Source organism: Pseudophryne corroboree, chromosome 9 (genome assembly GCF_028390025.1).
Source record: "Pseudophryne corroboree isolate aPseCor3 chromosome 9, aPseCor3.hap2, whole genome shotgun sequence".
NCBI classification, from domain to species: Eukaryota; Metazoa; Chordata; class Amphibia; order Anura; family Myobatrachidae; genus Pseudophryne; species Pseudophryne corroboree.
In genome coordinates, this window is record NC_086452.1 from 480,616,375 (window position 1) to 480,637,994 (window position 21,620).

The 21,620-nt window shown below is 52.8% G+C and overlaps 1 protein-coding gene across 1 annotated transcript in view; it reads right to left on the reverse strand.

Annotated features, from left to right (window-relative positions):
• Nucleotides 1–21,620, reverse strand: part of IP6K1 (inositol hexakisphosphate kinase 1) — a 126,251-nt gene that overhangs the window by 21,479 nt on the left and 83,152 nt on the right. The window contains exons 2-5 of the mRNA XM_063941452.1: nucleotides 11,956–12,297; nucleotides 11,000–11,219; nucleotides 3,079–3,260; nucleotides 2,819–2,994 (exon numbers count right to left, since the gene is read on the reverse strand). Of these exons, the coding sequence (XP_063797522.1) occupies nucleotides 2,819–2,994; nucleotides 3,079–3,260; nucleotides 11,000–11,219; nucleotides 11,956–12,178 (801 nt within the window). The 5' untranslated portion in view covers nucleotides 12,179–12,297. The remainder of the gene's footprint in view (nucleotides 1–2,818; nucleotides 2,995–3,078; nucleotides 3,261–10,999; nucleotides 11,220–11,955; nucleotides 12,298–21,620) is intronic.

Below are 21,620 nucleotides of genomic sequence, written 5' to 3' on the forward strand. Positions count from 1 at the left end.
TGAGCACATAGCGGTAGTGTCCTGCACTGTGAGCACATAGCGGTAGTGTCCTGCACTGTGAGCATATAGTTGTAGTGTCCTGCACTGTGAGCACATAGCGGTAGTGTCCTGCACTGTGAGCACATAGCGGTAGTGTCCTGCACTGTCAGCATAGTTGTAGTGTCCTGCACTGTGAGCACATAGCGGTAGTGTCCTGCACTGTGAGCACATAGTTGTAGTGTCCTGCACTGTGAGCACATAGCGGTAGTGTTCTGCACTGTGAGCACATAGCGATAGTGTCCTGCACTGTGAGCACATAGCGGTAGTGTTCTGCACTGTGAGCACATAGCGATAGTGTCCTGCACTGTGAACACATAGCGGTAGTGTCCTGCACTGTGAGCACATAGCGGTAGCGTCCTGCACTGTGTGCATTTAGCGGTAGTGGCCTGCACTGTGAACACATAGCGGTAGTGTCTTGCACTGTGAGCACATAGCGGTAGTATCCTGCACTGTGAGCACATAGCGGTAGTGTCCTGCACTGTGAACACATAGCGGTAGTGTCTTGCACTGTGAGCACATAGCATTAACGGCCTGCACGGTGAGCACACAGCGGTAGCGTCCTGCACTGTGAGCACATAGCGGTAGCGTTCTGCACTGTGAGCACATAGCGGTAGCGTTCTGCACTGTAAGCACACAGCGGTAGCGTCCAGCCCTGTGAGCACACAGCGGTAGCGTCCAGCCCTGTGAGTACATAGCGGTAGCGTCCTGCCCTGTGAGCACACAGCGGTAGTGTCCTGCACTGTGAGCACATAGCGGTAGTGTCCTGCACTGTCGGCACATAGCGGTAGCGTCCTGCACTGTCAGCACATAGCGGTAGTGTCCTGCACTGTGTGCATATAGCGGTAGCGTCCAGCCCTGTGAGTACATAGCGGTAGTGTCCTGCACTGTGAGCACATAGCGGTAGTGTCCTGCACTGTCGGCACATAGCGGTAGTGTCCTGCACTGTCAGCACATAGCGGTAGTGTCCTGCACTGTGAGCACATAGCGGTAGTGTCCTGCACTGTGAGCACATAGCGGTAGTGTCCTGCACTGTGAGCACATAGCGGTAGTGTCCTGCACTGTGAGCACATAGCTGTAGTGTCCTGCACTGTGAGCATACGGCGGCACCGCCCTGCACTGTGAGAACATAGCGGTACTGTCCTGCACTGTGAACACATAGCGGTAGTGTCCTGCACTGTGAACACATAGCGGTAGTGTCCTGCACTGTGAACACATAGCGGTAGCGTCCTGCACTGTGTGCATATAGCGGTAGCGGCCAGCCCTGTGAGTACATAGCGGTAGCGTCCTGCCCTGTGAGCACACAGCGGTAGTGTCCTGCACTGTGAGTACATAGCGGTAGTGTCCTGCACTGTGAGCACATAGCGGTAGTGTCCTGCACTGTGAGTACATAGCGGTAGTGTCCTGCACTGTGAGCACATAGCGGTAGCGTCCTGCACTGTGAGTACATAGCGGTAGCGTCCTGCACTGTGAGCACATAGCGGTAGTATCCTGCACTGTGAGCACATAGCGGTAGTGTCCTGCACTGTGAGCACATAGCGGTAGCGTCCTGCACTGTGAGCACATAGCGGTAGTGTCCTGCACTGTGAGCACATAGCGGTAGTGTCCTGCACTGTGAGTACATAGCGGTAGTGTCCTGCACTGTGAGCACATAGCGGTAGTGTCCTGCACTGTGAGTACATAGCGGTAGTGTCCTGCACTGTGAGCACATAGCGGTAGTATCCTGCACTGTGAGCACATAGCGGTAGTGTCCTGCACTGTGAGCACATAGCGGTAGTGTCCTGCACTGTGAGCACATAGCGGTAGTGTCCTGCACTGTGAGCACATAGCGGTAGTGTCCTGCACTGTGAGCACATAGCGGTAGTATCCTGCACTGTGAGCACATAGCGGTAGCGTCCTGCACTGTGAGCACATAGCGGAAGCGGCCTGCACTGTGAGCACATTGCGGTAGTGTCCTGCACTGTGAGCACATAGCGGTAGTGTCCTGCACTGTGAGCACATAGCGGTAGTGTCCTGCACTGTGAGCACATAGCGGTAGCGTCCTGCACTGTGTGCATATAGCGGTAGCGGCCTGCACTGTGAGCACATAGCGGTAGTGTCCTGCACTGTGAGCACATAGCGGTAGCGTCCTGCACTGTGTGCATATAGCGGTAGCGGCCTGCACTGTGAGCACATAGCGGTAGTGTCCTGCACTGTGAGCACATAGCGGTAGTGTCCTGCACTGTGAGCATACGGCGGCACCGCCCTGCACTGTGAGCACATAGCGGTAGTGTCCTGCACTGTGAGCACATAGCGATAGTGTCCTGCACTGTGAGCACATAGCGGTAGTGTCCTGCACTGTGAGCACATAGCGGTAGCGTCCTGCACTGTGTGCATATAGCGGTAGCGGCCTGCACTGTGAGCACATAGCGGTAGTGTCCTGCACTGTGAGCACATAGCGGTAGCGTCCTGCACTGTGTGCATATAGCGGTAGCGGCCTGCACTGTGAGCACATAGCGGTAGTGTCCTGCACTGTGAGCACATAGCGGTAGTGTCCTGCACTGTGAGCATACGGCGGCACCGCCCTGCACTGTGAGCACATAGCGGTAGTGTCCTGCACTGTGAGCACATAGCGATAGTGTCCTGCACTGTGAGCACATAGCGGTAGTGTCCTGCACTGTGAGCACATAGCGGTAGCGTCCTGCACTGTGTGCATATAGCGGTAGCGGCCTGCACTGTGAGCATACGGCGGCACCGTCCTGCACTGTGAGCATACGGCGGCAATATGTATAACGCCAGTTACCTGCATGCCGCACACTCTCACACCCAAGGTGGCCGACGTACTCTGCTGGCACTTCTTCATCTGTCGGGCAGCCTTCTCCTCGGATGCGTCGTCGCCATGCTGCCGTGTCCCCATCTTCAGGTCCAGCACACACGGGAACTGGAAATGATGGACCACGTTCTCGAGCAGCAGGAATTCTGGGAGGCAGAGTTAAGCCATCACAACACAGCGGGACTCTTACCAGACAGAGCGTCAGCTGCGTGACACAGACGGAAGGATACTGTACAACTTGCGTTCCTTGGATTCTGAGCGCATACGGTTGAGTTGCTGCTTGTGGCAGCGCAGGCTCCAGGGATTGTAGCTAATCTGCTCAGAGCTCATCCCGTTGTTCCCATCCAGCATCTGATAGGGAACCTCAGACTGCATCAAAAGTTCCATCTTGGGGCTGTTCATCTCTGGGACACTGCAAAGAAAGGTATCAGTGGGGACAAGAGGTAACACCCACCCAACGAGGCCACACCGGTCACCGCAGATACAGTCACACAGCAGAGGACACACCGGTTACCGCAGGTACAGTCACCCAGCAGAGGACACACCGGTTACCGCAGGTACAGTCACACAGCAGAGGATACACCGGTTACCGCAGGTACAGTCACACAGCAGAGGACACACCGGTTACCGCAGGTACAGTCACACAGCAGAGGACACACCGGTTACCGCTGGTACAGTCACACAGCAGAGGACACACCGGTTACCGCAGGTACAGTCACACAGCAGAGGACACACCGGTCACCGCAGGTACAGTCACACAGCAGAGGACACACCGGTTACCGCAGGTACAGTCACCCAGCAGAGGACACACCGGTTACCGCAGGTACAGTCACACAGCAGAGGACACACCGGTTACCGCAGGTACAGTCACACAGCAGAGGACACACCGGTTACCGCAGGTACAGTCACCCAGCAGAGGACACACCGGTTACCGCAGGTACAGTCACACAGCAGAGGATACACCGGTCACCGCAGGTACAGTCACACAGCAGAGGATACACAGGTTACCGCAGGTACAGTCACACAGCAGAGGACACACCGGTCACCGCAGGTACAGTCACACAGCAGAGGATACACAGGTTACCGCAGGTACAGTCACACAGCAGAGGATACACCCGTTACCGCAGGTACAGTCACACAGCAGAGGATACACCGGTTACCGCAGGTACAGTCACACAGCAGAGGACACACCGGTTACCGCAGGTACAGTCACACAGCAGAGGATACACCGGTTACCGCAGGTACAGTCACACAGCAGAGGACACACCGGTCACCGCAGGTACAGTCACACAGCAGAGGACACACCGGTTACCGCAGGTACAGTCACACAGCAGAGGACACACCGGTCACCGCAGGTACAGTCACACAGCAGAGGATACACAGGTTACCGCAGGTACAGTCACACAGCAGAGGATACACCCGTTACCGCAGGTACAGTCACACAGCAGAGGATACACCGGTTACCGCAGGTACAGTCACACAGCAGAGGATACACCCGTTACCGCAGGTACAGTCACACAGCAGAGGACACACCGGTTACCGCAGGTACAGTCACACAGCAGAGGACACACCGGTCACCGCAGGTACAGTCACACAGCAGAGGACACACCGGTTACCGCAGGTACAGTCACACAGCAGAGGATACACCCGTTACCGCAGGTACAGTCACACAGCAGAGGACACACCGGTTACCGCAGGTACAGTCACACAGCAGAGGACACACCGGTTACCGCAGGTACAGTCACACAGCAGAGGACACACCGGTTACCGCAGGTACAGTCACACAGCAGAGGATACACCCGTTACCGCAGGTACAGTCACACAGCAGAGGACACACCGGTTACCGCAGGTACAGTCACACAGCAGAGGACACACCGGTTACCGCAGGTACAGTCACACAGCAGAGGATACACCCGTTACCGCAGGTACAGTCACACAGCAGAGGACACACTGGTTACCGCAGGTACAGTCACACAGCAGAGGATACACCGGTTACCGCAGGTACAGTCACACAGCAGAGGATACACCCGTTACCGCAGGTACAGTCACACAGCAGAGGACACACCGGTTACCGCAGGTACAGTCACACAGCAGAGGACACGCCATATACCGCAGGTACAGTCACACAGCAGAGGACACACTGGGTACCGCAGGTACAGTCACACAGCAGAGGACACACTGGTTACCGCAGGTACAATCACACAGCAGAGGACACACCGGTCACCGCAGGTACAGTCACACAGCAGAGGACACACAGGTTACCGCAGGTACAGTCACACAGCAGAGGATACACCGGTTACCGCAGGTACAGTCACACAGCAGAGGATACACCGGTTACCGCAGGTACAGTCACACAGCAGAGGACACACCGGTTACCGCAGGTACAGTCACACAGCAGAGGATACACCGGTTACCGCAGGTACAGTCACACAGCAGAGGATACACCGGTTACCGCAGGTACAGTCACACAGCAGAGGATACACCGGTTACCGCAGGTACAGTCACACAGCAGAGGACACACCGGTTACCGCAGGTACAGTCACACAGCAGAGGATACACCGGTTACCGCAGGTACAGTCACACAGCAGAGGATACACCGGTTACCGCTGGTACAGTCACACAGCAGAGGATACACCGGTTACCGCAGGTACAGTCACACAGCAGAGGATACACCGGTTACCGCAGGTACAGTCACACAGCAGAGGATACACCGGTTACCGCAGGTACAGTCACACAGCAGAGGACACACCGGTTACCGCAGGTACAGTCACACAGCAGAGGATACACCGGTTACCGCAGGTACAGTCACACAGCAGAGGATACACCGGTTACCGCAGGTACAGTCACACAGCAGAGGATACACCGGTTACCGCAGGTACAGTCACACAGCAGAGGATACACCGGTTACCGCAGGTACAGTCACACAGCAGAGGACACACCGGTTACCGCAGGTACAGTCACACAGCAGAGGATACACCGGTTACCGCAGGTACAGTCACACAGCAGAGGACACACTGGTTACCGCAGGTACAGTCACACAGCAGAGGACACACCGGTTACCGCAGGTACAGTCACACAGCAGAGGACACACTGGGTACCGCAGGTACAGTCACACAGCAGAGGACACACCGGTTACCGCAGGTACAGTCACACAGCAGAGGATACACCGGTTACCGCAGGTACAGTCACACAGCAGAGGATACACCGGTTACCGCAGGTACAGTCACACAGCAGAGAATACACCGGTCACCGCAGGTACAGTCACACAGCAGAGACCACACCGGTTACCGCAGGTACAGTCACACAGCAGAGGACACACCGGTTACCGCAGGTACAGTCACACAACAGAGGACACACCGGTTACCGCAGGTACAGTCACACAGCAGAGGACACACTGGGTACCGCAGGTACAGTCACACAGCAGAGGACACGCCAGTTACCGCGGGTACAGTCACACAGCAGAGGATACACCGGTTACCGCAGGTACAGTCACACAGCAGAGGACACACCGGTTACCGCGGGTACAGTCAAACAGCAGAGGACACGCCAGTTACCGCAGGTACAGTCACACAGCAGAGGATACACCGGTTACCGCAGGTACAGTCACACAGCAGAGGACACACCGGTTACCGCAGGTACAGTCACACAGCAGAGGATACACCGGTTACCGCAGGTACAGTCAGTGATCGCAAAAACGCGCTATAGCGCGTTTTTTACCCGTTTTTGAAGACATGGGACTCAAGTTTACAAAGTGGCCGGGTCCCCGGGGACGCGCTCCTCATTCCACCAATCTGTAAGGGGGATTTGTTTAACTGACATGCAGGCCCCGTGCTGAATGATATAAAGAGGAGGTGGAGCCAGTTTCCCCTCCTCTTTGGCGCCAGGCTGCTTGCAGAGGAAGGGTGACTCGGTGTCCGTAAGTTTATAGTGCGGATGGGGGACGGGGGTTGCCACAGGGACTCTGAGAGGTGCTGGCAATTATGTGCAGGGATCAGAGTCCGTGATCTAGTGGGTAAAGCTGGGCAAAGTGCCTGGGGCTTCCCGCGGTGCCGTCTGAGGCAGTGGCCGCGCTACCGCTCTTGCTTTGAGAGAACACATCAAAGGCAAGAGCGGTAGCGCGGCCACTGCCTCAGACGGCACCGCGGGAAGCCCCAGGCACTTTGCCCAGCTTTACCCACTAGATCACGGAGGACGCCGATCCCTGCACGTGTGGTGCGTTCCCTGTCTGTGTCCCTGTGTCTGCTACGGCCCGGGGGAGGGGGGGGGGGGGGAGAGAGGGAGGAGGAGGACGACGGTGATTACTGCAGTGTGCCTCAGTGCTCTTACCTGGTGCAGTGTGCCTCAGTGCTCTTACCTGGTGCAGTGTGCCTCAGTGCTCTTACCTGGTGCAGTGTGCCTCAGTGCTCTTACCTGGTGCAGTGTGCCTCAGTGCTCTTACCTGGTGCAGTGTGCCTCAGTGCTCTTACCTGGTGCAGTGTGCCTCAGTGCTCTTACCTGGTGCAGTGTGTATAACATGCTCTACCGGGCGCATTGTGTATAACGTGCTTTACTGGGCGCAGTGTGTATAACGCGCTCTGCCTGGCACAATGTGTATAACGCGCTCTAACTGGCGCAATGTGTATAACGCGCTCTAACTGGCGCAATGTGTATAACGTGCAATAACTGGAGAAATGTGTATAACCTGGTGCAAATTGTATAAGTCCTCTACCTGGTGCAAGTGTATAACGTGCTATACCTGGTGCAAAGTGTATAACGTGCTGTACCTGGTGCAAAGTGTATAACGTGCTGTACCTGGTGCAAAGTGTATAACGTGCTGTACCTGGTGCAAAGTGTATAACGTGCTGTACCTGGTGCAAAGTGTATAACGTGCTGTACTTGGTGCAAAGTGTATAACGTGCTGTACTTGGTGCAAAGTGTATAACGTGCTGTACCTGGTGCAAAGTGTATAACGTGCTGTACCTGGTGCAAAGTGTATAACGTGCTGTACCTGGTGCAAAGTGTATAACGTGCTGTACCTGGTGCAAAGTGTATAACGTGCTGTACCTGGTGCAAAGTGTATAACGTGCTGTACCTGGTGCAAAGTGTATAACGTGCTGTACCTGGTGCAAAGAGTATAACGTGCTGTACCTGGTGCAAAGTGTATAACGTGCTGTACCTGGTGCAAAGAGTATAACGTGCTGTACCTGGTGCAAAGTGTATAACGTGCTGTACCTGGTGCAAAGTGTATAACGTGCTGTACCTGGTGCAAAGTGTGTAACGTGCTGTACCTGGTGCAAAGTGTATAACGTGCTGTACTTGGTGCAAAGTGTATAACGTGCTGTACCTGGTGCAAAGTGTATAACGTGCTGTACCTGGTGCAAAGTGTATAACGTGCTGTACCTGGTGCAAAGAGTATAACGTGCTGTACCTGGTGCAAAGTGTATAACGTGCTGTACCTGGTGCAAAGTGTATAACGTGCTGTACCCGGTGCAAAGTGTATAATGTGCTGTACCCGGTGCAAAGTGTATAACGTGCAGTACCCGGTGTAAAGTGTATAACGTGCTGTACCTGGTGCAAAGTGTATAACGTGCTGTACCCGGTGCAAAGTGTATAACGTGCTGTACCTGGTGCAAAGTGTATAACATGCTGTACCTGGTGCAAAGTGTATAACGTGCTGTACCTGGTGCAAAGTGTATAACGTGCTGTACCTGGTGCAAAGTGTATAACGTGCTGTACCTGGTGCAAAGTGTATAACGTGCTGTACCTGGTGCAAAGTGTATAACATGCTGTACCTGGTGCATTGTGTATAACGTGCTGTACCTGGTGCAAAGTGTATAACGTGCTGTACCTGGTGCATTGTGTATAACGTGCTGTACCTGGTGCAAAGTGTATAACGTGCTGTACCTGGTTCAAAGTGTATAACGTGCTCTACCTGGTGCAAAGTGTATAACGTGCTGTACCTGGTGCAAAGAGTATAACGTGCTGTACCTGGCGCAATATGTATAAAGTGCTCTACCTGGCGCAGTGTGCATAGGAGGTTCTACCTGGTGCAATGTGTATAAACGGCACTACTGTGTGGTGTAATGTGAATTGGCACTATTATGTGGTCACGCCCCTTCCCCACGAAGCCACGCCCCTAAAATTTTGTGGCGCGCCTTCCCTCTGCTTTGCGGTCTGGGAGGTGGGACACCAATTCACTTCCTGCCTAATGCTACACAGCCCAGCAGCATTGTCACCCCCATCACCCCAGCTTGCAACACTTTTGTAGTGTCCAAACAAGATTAGGTTTAAAAGAACCTTCATTCCGATGGGACCCAGAAAAAGACCGGTAGGACCCCAATTTTCAAAAGTGAGGGGTCCCTGGGACCCACTTTTTTTTGGGCTCAGCGCGATCACTGTACAGTCACACAGCAGAGGACACACCGGTCACCGCAGGTACAGTCACACAGCAGAGGACACACCGGTTACCGCAGGTACAGTCACACAGCAGAGGACACACCGGTTACCGCTGGTACAGTCACACAGCAGAGGACACACCGGTCACCGCAGGTACAGTCACACAGCAGAGGACACACCGGTCACCGCAGGTACAGTCACACAGCAGAGGACACACCGGTTACCGCTGGTACAGTCACACAGCAGAGGACACACCGGTTACCGCAGGTACAGTCACACAGCAGAGGACACACCGGTTACCGCAGGTACAGTCACACAGCAGAGGACACACCGGTCACCGCAGGTACAGTCACACAGCAGAGGACACACCGGTCACCGCAGATACAGTCACACAGCAGAGGACACACCGGTCACCGCAGGTACAGTCACACAGCAGAGGACACACCGGTCACCGCAGGTACAGTCACACAGCAGAGGACACACCGGTCACCGCAGGTACAGTCACACAGCAGAGGATACACCGGTCACCGCAGGTACAGTCACACAGCAGAGGATACACCGGTCACCGCAGATACAGTCACACAGCAGAGGATACACCGGTCACCGCAGGTACAGTCACACAGCAGAGGACACACCGGTCACCGCAGGTACAGTCACACAGCAGAGGACACACCGGTCACCGCAGGTACAGTCACACAGCAGAGGACACACCGGTTACCGCAGGTACAGTCACACAGCAGAGGATACACCGGTTACCGCAGGTACAGTCACACAGCAGAGGACACACCGGTTACCGCAGGTACAGTCACACAGCAGAGGACACACCGGTTACCGCAGGTACAGTCACACAGCAGAGGACACACCGGTTACCGCAGGTACAGTCACACAGCAGAGGACACACCGGTTACCGCAGGTACAGTCACACAGCAGAGGACACACCGGTTACCGCAGGTACAGTCACACAGCAGAGGACACACCGGTTACCGCAGGTACAGTCACACAGCAGAGGACACACCGGTTACCGCAGGTACAGTCACACAGCAGAGGATACACCGGTTACCGCAGGTACAGTCACACAGCAGAGGACACACCGGTTACCGCAGGTACAGTCACACAGCAGAGGACACACCGGTTACCGCAGGTACAGTCACACAGCAGAGGACACACCGGTTACCGCAGGTACAGTCACACAGCAGAGGACACACCGGTTACCGCAGGTACAGTCACACAGCAGAGGACACACCGGTTACCGCAGGTACAGTCACACAGCAGAGGACACACCGGTTACCGCAGGTACAGTCACACAGCAGAGGACACACCGGTTACCGCAGGTACAGTCACACAGCAGAGGATACACCGGTTACCGCAGGTACAGTCACACAGCAGAGGACACACCGGTTACCGCAGGTACAGTCACACAGCAGAGGACACACCGGTTACCGCAGGTACAGTCACACAGCAGAGGACACACCGGTTACCGCAGGTACAGTCACACAGCAGAGGACACACCGGTTACCGCAGGTACAGTCACACAGCAGAGGATACACCGGTTAACACAGAAGTGATAAGTGGAAGGTGATAACCCACCAGCTAATCAGCTCCTGTCAACTTATATATTGTAGCTGATTGGCTGGTGCGTTATCACATTTCGCTTATCACTGGTTTATCACTTCTCCAGGCTTAATACATCTGCCTCTGAATTCTCCCCATAATCTTAGACTCTGGGCCCAACTGTCACATGACCTTCCTCTGAAGGCCGCGGAGTTAGTTCGTTACCTGTCAGAATTCTCCCTGGTCAGAGCGGGCCGTTCCTCCTTGTGATCAGCGCTAGTGGGCGTGCTATTAGTGCGGTGCAGTCCACGGCGTGAATGCTTGCGTCTTGGATGGTCCCTTTCAGGGAGTTCCTCATGATCCACGGACTCACTCTCCACATAGGGGTATGCTACAAGGTTTATATAACCATCGCTGTCACCTTCAAAGCTGACGGACACTACACCTAGAGGAGAGCAATGCAGAGCCTCAGACAGCAGTCCCAGCATTCTACACCAGCAGGGGGCGTCACAACAACACACTTCGCAATAATAATCTGAATTCCAGAACCATAGATAACCCCACGCCCTAACACTGGGGAGTACCGGGTACACAGGGGGTCCCCTTCCTGTGACCCCACAACCGGCTGGGATAAAAGAGCGTATAGACAGGACCGGCGCCCCCAGTGGGTCAGTATAAATACTCCATGTTCATGGGGGAAGCCTCCATAGCGAAGTACAGTAGTACAGCGATCTCGTTTGTCAATGTGGGGGGAGTGAAACCCCCTTCCCCGGCGATCCCCGCCAGAGCCGGCCAACTCCACCAGGCGTGCGCAGGATCTCCTTCACAGCCCGGAGCCGCCTCTGCCGCTACAGCGGCTGTGATTGGGGCAGCGACACCTGCAGGTGTCAGGGTGGTCAGTACCACTTACCGTTCATACGTGTCGGCAGCACCGATAATGACAGGGCGCATAGCTCCTTCTGTAGGCTCCTGGCCAGATACATATAAACCAACAAAAGCAGGCGACGCTCAGCGTTATATATATAACACACCTGCGCTGGGGGGGGGGGGGGGTATCGGGGTAAAGGCCTCTCCTATGGCTCTTTACAATCAGGTACAGTATATGTGCGCACGTTCTGCGGTTACATACAGGGAATACATGCAGGAGATCTGACTACATGGGAACAAGACTGTGCAGAGACCTTTATAATCCGGAGTAAATTCCTTCATGTCCGGCGGAAGGGACTCATAGAAGCGCTGCTCCCGGGCGATGAGGGGTTTACACACGGTGTGGTCATCATACCGCATCATGCTGCTGTGTCCCCCCACCTGATGGATGAACGGCTCCAGCAGGACCCCCCGGCCCCTGTCGCACACTGTGCTCTTGACGCACTTCCCCACTTCCATGGTTTGACAAACACACATTGCGTTAAACGCCCGGTGCTCGGCGGGGGCATGGAGAGGGGCGCGGGGGCCGGACAGCAGCACTTGGGAGCAGAGAAACGTGGACGGTGACTCCGGGACGCTGGGATCAATCCTTGGAGCTGAAAGAAAGAAGAGGTACGGATTACACAAGCACACAATACACAGCCTTACAGCACCTACAGCGTCAGGAGCGTAGTACACACAGGTATAGAAGGACGTCCCAGGGAAAATGCTACCTCTGTAACTGCGAGAAATCCCAGCGGCACCGAGAGCCTCATCCCTGGCTGGTGTCATTGCAGCGCCGGCTATCTATCACATATTCCATTCCCCGCTGCTCTAGCAATGACTCCGGCACGCTGGAAACCTGAAGGAGGATCAGGTTCTCCTGCGCTGACCCCGATCTCACAGCTACAGCATGGTGCAGTCTCTCCCATTATATCTGTATACTTCTATCTCCTGCACTGACCCCGATCTCACAGCTACAGCATGGTGCAGTCTCTCCCCTTATATCAGTATACTTCTATCTCCTGCGCTGACCCCGATCTCACAGCTACAGCATGGTGCAGTCTCTCCCCTTATATCAGTATACTTCTATCTCCTGCACTGACCCCGATCTCACAGCTACAGCATGGTGCAGTCTCTCCCCTTATATCAGTATACTTCTATCTCCTGCACTGACCCCGATCTCACAGCTACAGCATGGTGCAGTCTCTCCCCTTATATCAGTATACTTCTATCTCCTGCGCTGACCCCGATCTCACAGCTACAGCATGGTGCAGTCTCTCCCCTTATATCAGTATACTTCTATCTCCTGCGCTGACCCCGATCTCACAGCTACAGCATGGTGCAGTCTCTCCCCTTATATCAGTATACTTCTATATCCTGCGCTGACCCCGATCTCACAGCTACAGCATGGTGCAGTCTCTCCCCTTATATCTATATACTTCTATCTCCTGCGCTGACCCCGATCTCACATCTACAGCATGGTGCAGTCTCTCCCCTTATATCAGTATACTTCTATCTCCTGCACTGACCCCGATCTCACAGCTACAGCATGGTGCAGTCTCTCCCCTTATATCAATATACTTCTATCTCCTGCACTGACCCCGATCTCACAGCTACAGCATGGTGCAGTCTCTCCCCTTATATCAGTATACTTCTTTCTCCTGCACTGACCCCGATCTCACAGCTACAGCATGGTGCAGTCTCTCCCCTTATATCAGTATACTTCTATCTCCTGCGCTGACCCCGATCTCACAGCTACAGCATGGTGCAGTCTCTCCCCTTATATCAGTATACTTCTATCTCCTGCGCTGACCCCGATCTCACAGCTACAGCATGGTGCAGTCTCTCCCCTTATATCAGTATACTTCTATCTCCTGCGCTGACCCCGATCTCACAGCTACAGCATGGTGCAGTCTCTCCCCTTATATCTATATACTTCTATCTCCTGCGCTGACCCCGATCTCACATCTACAGCATGGTGCAGTCTCTCCCCTTATATCAGTATACTTCTATCTCCTGCGCTGACCCCGATCTCACAGCTACAGCATGGTGCAGTCTCTCCCCTTATATCTATATACTTCTATCTCCTGCGCTGACCCCGATCTCACATCTACAGCATGGTGCAGTCTCTCCCCTTATATCAGTATACTTCTATCTCCTGCACTGACCCCGATCTCACAGCTACAGCATGGTGCAGTCTCTCCCCTTATATCAGTATACTTCTATCTCCTGCGCTGACCCCGATCTCACAGCTACAGCATGGTGCAGTCTCTCCCCTTATATCAGTATACTTCTATCTCCTGCGCTGACCCCGATCTCACAGCTACAGCATGGTGCAGTCTCTCCCCTTATATCAGTATACTTCTATCTCCTGCGCTGACCCCGATCTCACAGCTACAGCATGGTGCAGTCTCTCCCCTTATATCAGTATACTTCTATCTCCTGCACTGACCCCGATCTCACAGCTACAGCATGGTGCAGTCTCTCCCCTTATATCAGTATACTTCTATCTCCTGCGCTGACCCCGATCTCACAGCTACAGCATGGTGCAGTCTCTCCCCTTATATCAGTATACTTCTATCTCCTGCGCTGACCCCGATCTCACAGCTACAGCATGGTGCAGTCTCTCCCCTTATATCAGTATACTTCTATCTCCTGCGCTGACCCCGATCTCACAGCTACAGCATGGTGCAGTCTCTCCCCTTATATCAGTATACTTCTATCTCCTGCGCTGACCCCGATCTCACAGCTACAGCATGGTGCAGTCTCTCCCCTTATATCAATATACTTCTATCTCCTGCGCTGACCCCGATCTCACAGCTACAGCATGGTGCAGTCTCTCCCCTTATATCAGTATACTTCTATCTCCTGCGCTGACCCCGATCTCACAGCTACAGCATGGTGCAGTCTCTCCCCTTATATCAGTATACTTCTATCTCCTGCGCTGACCCCGATCTCACAGCTACAGCATGGTGCAGTCTCTCCTCTTATATCAGTATACTTCTGTCTCCTGCGCTGACCCCGATCTCACAGCTACAGCATGGTGCAGTCTCTCCCCTTATATCAATATACTTCTATCTCCTGCGCTGACCCCGATCTCACAGCTACAGCATGGTGCAGTCTCTCCCCTTATATCAGTATACTTCTATCTCCTGCGCTGACCCCGATCTCACAGCTACAGCATGGTGCAGTCTCTCCCCTTATATCAGTATACTTCTATCTCCTGCGCTGACCCCGATCTCACAGCTACAGCATGGTGCAGTCTCTCCCCTTATATCAGTATACTTCTATCTCCTGCGCTGACCCCGATCTCACAGCTACAGCATGGTGCAGTCTCTCCCCTTATATCAATATACTTCTATCTCCTGCGCTGACCCCGATCTCACAGCTACAGCATGGTGCAGTCTCTCCCCTTATATCAATATACTTCTATCTCCTGCGCTGACCCCGATCTCACAGCTACAGCATGGTGCAGTCTCTCCCCTTATATCAATATACTTCTATCTCCTGCGCTGACCCCGATCTCACAGCTACAGCATGGTGCAGTCTCTCCCCTTATATCAGTATACTTCAGGCCTGGTCAACCTGTGGCTCTCCAGCTGTTGTAAAACTACAATTCCCAGCATGCTTTGCCACAGTTTTGCTATTAGGGAATGCTAAAACTGTGGTAGAGCAAGCTGGGATGTGTAGTTTCACAACAGCTGGAGAGCCACAGGTTGGCCAGGCCTGGTATACTTCTATCTCCTGCGCTAACCCCGATCTCACAGCTACAGCATGGTGCAGTCTCTCCCCTTATATCAGTATACTTCTATCTCCTGCGCTGACCCCGATCTCACAGCTACAGCATGGTGCAGTCTCTCCCCTTATATCTGTATACTTCTATCTCCTGCGCTGACCCCGATCTCACATCTACAGCATGGTGCAGTCTCTCCTCTTATATCTGTATACTTCTGTCTCCTGCGCTGACCCCGATCTCACAGCTACAGCATGGTGCAGTCTCTCCCCTTATATCTGTATACTTCTATCTCCTGCGCTGACCCCGATCTCACATCTACAGCATGGTGCAGTCTCTCCTCTTATATCTGTATACTTCTGTCTCCTGCGCTGACCCCGATCTCACAGCTACAGCATGGTGCAGTCTCTCCCCTTATATCAGTATACTTCTATCTCCTGCACTGACCCCGATCTCACATCTACAGCATGGTGCAGTCTCTCCCCTTATATCAGTATACTTCTATCTCCTGCACTGACCCCGATCTCACAGCTACAGCATGGTGCAGTCTCTCCCCTTATATCAGTATACTTCTATCTCCTGCGCTGACCCCGATCTCACAGCTACAGCATGGTGCAGTCTCTCCCCTTATATCAGTATACTTCTATCTCCTGCGCTGACCCCGATCTCACAGCTACAGCATGGTGCAGTCTCTCCCCTTATATCAGTATACTTCTATCTCCTGCGCTGACCCCGATCTCACATCTACAGCATGGTGCAGTCTCTCCCCTTATATCAGTATACTTCTATCTCCTGCGCTGACCCCGATCTCACAGCTACAGCATGGTGCAGTCTCTCCCCTTATATCAATATACCTCTATCTCCTGCGCTGACCCCGATCTCACAGCTACAGCATGGTGCAGTCTCTCCCCTTATATCAGTATACTTCTATCTCCTGCGCTGACCCCGATCTCACAGCTACAGCATGGTGCAGTCTCTCCCCTTATATCTGTATACTTCTATCTCCTGCACTGACCCCGATCTCACAGCTACAGCATGGTGCAGTCTCTCCCCTTATATCTGTATACTTCTATCTCCTGCGCTGACCCCGATCTCACAGCTACAGCATGGTGCAGTCTCTCCCCTTATATCAATATACTTCTATCTCCTGCACTGACCCCGATCTCACAGCTACAGCATGGTGCAGTCTCTCCCCTTATATCAGTATACTTCTATCTCCTGCGCTGACCCCGATCTCACAGCTACAGCATGGTGCAGTCTCTCCCCTTATATCAGTATACTTCTATATCCTGCGCTGACCCCGATCTCACAGCTACAGCATGGTGCAGTCTCTCCCCTTATATCTATATACTTCTATCTCCTGCGCTGACCCCGATCTCACATCTACAGCATGGTGCAGTCTCTCCCCTTATATCAGTATACTTCTATCTCCTGCACTGACCCCGATCTCACAGCTACAGCATGGTGCAGTCTCTCCCCTTATATCAGTATACTTCTATCTCCTGCGCTGACCCCGATCTCACAGCTACAGCATGGTGCAGTCTCTCCCCTTATATCAGTATACTTCTATCTCCTGCGCTGACCCCGATCTCACAGCTACAGCATGGTGCAGTCTCTCCCCTTATATCAGTATACTTCTATCTCCTGCGCTGACCCCGATCTCACAGCTACAGCATGGTGCAGTCTCTCCCCTTATATCAGTATACTTCTATCTCCTGCGCTGACCCCGATCTCACAGCTACAGCATGGTGCAGTCTCTCCCCTTATATCAGTATACTTCTATCTCCTGCACTGACCCCGATCTCACAGCTACAGCATGGTGCAGTCTCTCCCCTTATATCAGTATACTTCTATCTCCTGCGCTGACCCCGATCTCACAGCTACAGCATGGTGCAGTCTCTCCCCTTATATCAGTATACTTCTATCTCCTGCGCTGACCCCGATCTCACAGCTACAGCATGGTGCAGTCTCTCCCCTTATATCAGTATACTTCTATCTCCTGCGCTGACCCCGATCTCACAGCTACAGCATGGTGCAGTCTCTCCCCTTATATCAGTATACTTCTATCTCCTGCGCTGACCCCGATCTCACAGCTACAGCATGGTGCAGTCTCTCCCCTTATATCAATATACTTCTATCTCCTGCGCTGACCCCGATCTCACAGCTACAGCATGGTGCAGTCTCTCCCCTTATATCAGTATACTTCTATCTCCTGCGCTGACCCCGATCTCACAGCTACAGCATGGTGCAGTCTCTCCCCTTATATCAGTATACTTCTATCTCCTGCACTGACCCCGATCTCACAGCTACAGCATGGTGCAGTCTCTCCCCTTATATCAATATACTTCTATCTCCTGCGCTGACCCTGATCTCACAGCTACAGCATGGTGCAGTCTCTCCCCTTATATCTGTATACTTCTATCTCCTGCGCTGACCCCGATCTCACAGCTACAGCATGGTGCAGTCTCTCCTCTTATATCAGTATACTTCTGTCTCCTGCGCTGACCCCGATCTCACAGCTACAGCATGGTGCAGTCTCTCCCCTTATATCAATATACTTCTATCTCCTGCGCTGACCCCGATCTCACAGCTACAGCATGGTGCAGTCTCTCCCCTTATATCAGTATACTTCTATCTCCTGCGCTGACCCCGATCTCACAGCTACAGCATGGTGCAGTCTCTCCCCTTATATCAGTATACTTCTATCTCCTGCGCTGACCCCGATCTCACAGCTACAGCATGGTGCAGTCTCTCCCCTTATATCAGTATACTTCTATCTCCTGCGCTGACCCCGATCTCACAGCTACAGCATGGTGCAGTCTCTCCCCTTATATCAATATACTTCTATCTCCTGCGCTGACCCCGATCTCACAGCTACAGCATGGTGCAGTCTCTCCCCTTATATCAATATACTTCTATCTCCTGCGCTGACCCCGATCTCACAGCTACAGCATGGTGCAGTCTCTCCCCTTATATCAATATACTTCTATCTCCTGCGCTGACCCCGATCTCACAGCTACAGCATGGTGCAGTCTCTCCCCTTATATCAGTATACTTCAGGCCTGGTCAACCTGTGGCTCTCCAGCTGTTGTAAAACTACAATTCCCAGCATGCTTTGCCACAGTTTTGCTATTAGGGAATGCTAAAACTGTGGTAGAGCAAGCTGGGATGTGTAGTTTCACAACAGCTGGAGAGCCACAGGTTGGCCAGGCCTGGTATACTTCTATCTCCTGCGCTAACCCCGATCTCACAGCTACAGCATGGTGCAGTCTCTCCCCTTATATCAGTATACTTCTATCTCCTGCGCTGACCCCGATCTCACATCTACAGCATGGTGCAGTCTCTCCTCTTATATCTGTATACTTCTGTCTCCTGCGCTGACCCCGATCTCACAGCTACAGCATGGTGCAGTCTCTCCCCTTATATCTGTATACTTCTATCTCCTGCGCTGACCCCGATCTCACATCTACAGCATGGTGCAGTCTCTCCTCTTATATCTGTATACTTCTGTCTCCTGCGCTGACCCCGATCTCACAGCTACAGCATGGTGCAGTCTCTCCCCTTATATCAGTATACTTCTATCTCCTGCACTGACCCCGATCTCACATCTACAGCATGGTGCAGTCTCTCCCCTTATATCAGTATACTTCTATCTCCTGCACTGACCCCGATCTCACAGCTACAGCATGGTGCAGTCTCTCCCCTTATATCAGTATACTTCTATCTCCTGCACTGACCCCGATCTCACATCTACAGCATGGTGCAGTCTCTCCCCTTATATCAGTATACTTCTATCTCCTGCGCTGACCCCGATCTCACAGCTACAGCATGGTGCAGTCTCTCCCCTTATATCAGTATACTTCTATCTCCTGCGCTGACCCCGATCTCACAGCTACAGCATGGTGCAGTCTCTCCCCTTATATCAGTATACTTCTATCTCCTGCGCTGACCCCGATCTCACATCTACAGCATGGTGCAGTCTCTCCCCTTATATCAGTATACTTCTATCTCCTGCGCTGACCCCGATCTCACAGCTACAGCATGGTGCAGTCTCTCCCCTTATATCAATATACCTCTATCTCCTGCGCTGACCCCGATCTCACAGCTACAGCATGGTGCAGTCTCTCCCCTTATATCAGTATACTTCTATCTCCTGCGCTGACCCCGATCTCACAGCTACAGCATGGTGCAGTCTCTCCCCTTATATCTGTATACTTCTATCTCCTGCACTGACCCCGATCTCACAGCTACAGCATGGTGCAGTCTCTCCCCTTATATCTGTATACTTCTATCTCCTGCGCTGACCCCGATCTCACAGCTACAGCATGGTGCAGTCTCTCCCCTTATATCAATATACTTCTATCTCCTGCACTGACCCCGATCTCACAGCTACAGCATGGTGCAGTCTCTCCCCTTATATCAGTATACTTCTATATCCTGCGCTGACCCCGATCTCACATCTACAGCATGGTGCAGTCTCTCCCCTTATATCAGTATACTTCTATCTCCTGCGCTGACCCCGATATCACAGCTACAGCATGGTGCAGTCTCTCCCCTTATATCAGTATACTTCTATCTCCTGCGCTGACCCCGATCTCACAGCTACAGCATGGTGCAGTCTCTCCCCTTATATCAGTATACTTCTATCTCCTGCGCTGACCCCGATCTCACAGCTACAGCATGGTGCAGTCTCTCCCCTTATATCAGTATACTTCTATCTCCTGCGCTGACCCCGATCTCACAGCTACAGCATGGTGCAGTCTATCCCCTTATATCAGTATACATCTATCTCCTGCACTGACCCCGATCTCACAGCTACAGCATGGTGCAGTCTCTCCCCTTATATCTATATACTTCTATCTCCTGCACTGACCCCGATCTCACAGCTACAGCATGGTGCAGTCTCTCCCCTTATATCTATATACTTCTATCTCCTGCGCTGACCCCGATCTCACAGCTACAGCATGGTGCAGTCTCTCCCCTTATATCAGTATACTTCTATATCCTGCGCTGACCCCGATCTCACATCTACAGCATGGTGCAGTCTCTCCCCTTATATCTATATACTTCTATCTCCTGCACTGACCCCGATCTCACAGCTACAGCATGGTGCAGTCTCTCCCCTTATATCAGTATACTTCTATCTCCTGCGCTGACCCCGATCTCACAGCTACAGCATGGTGCAGTCTCTCCCCTTATATCAGTATACTTCTATCTCCTGCGCTGACCCCGATCTCACAGCTACAGCATGGTGCAGTCTCTCCCCTTATATCAGTATACTTCTATCTCCTGCGCTGACCCCGATCTCACAGCTACAGCATGGTGCAGTCTCTCCCCTTATATCAGTATACTTCTATCTCCTGCGCTGACCCCGATCTCACAGCTACAGCATGGTGCAGTCTCTCCCCTTATATCAATATACTTCTATCTCCTGCGCTGACCCTGATCTCACAGCTACAGCATGGTGCAGTCTCTCCCCTTATATCTGTATACTTCTATCTCCTGCGCTGACCCCGATCTCAAAGCTACAGCATGGTGCAGTCTCTTCCCTTATATCAATATACTTCTATCTCCTGCACTGACCCCGATCTCACAGCTACAGCATGGTGCAGTCTCTCCTCTTATATCAGTATACTTCTATCTCCTGCGCTGACCCCGATCTCACAGCTACAGCATGGTGCAGTCTCTCCCCTTATATCTGTATACTTCTATCTCCTGCGCTGACCCCGATCTCACAGCTACAGCATGGTGCAGTCTCTCCTCTTATATCAATATACTTCTATCTCCTGCGCTGACCCTGATCTCACAGCTACAGCATGGTGCAGTCTCTCCCCTTATATCTGTATACTTCTATCTCCTGCGCTGACCCCGATCTCACAGCTACAGCATGGTGCAGTCTCTCCCCTTATATCTATATACTTCTATCTCCTGCGCTGACCCCGATCTCACAGCTACAGCATGGTGCAGTCTCTTCCCTTATATCAATATACTTCTATCTCCTGCGCTGACCCCGATCTCACAGCTACAGCATGGTGCAGTCTCTCCCCTTATATCAATATACTTCTATCCCCTGCGCTGACCCCGATCTCACAGCTACAGCATGGTGCAGTCTCTCCCCTTATATCAGTATACTTCTATCTCCTGCGCTGACCCCGATCTCACAGCTACAGCATGGTGCAGTCTCTCCCCTTATATCAATATACT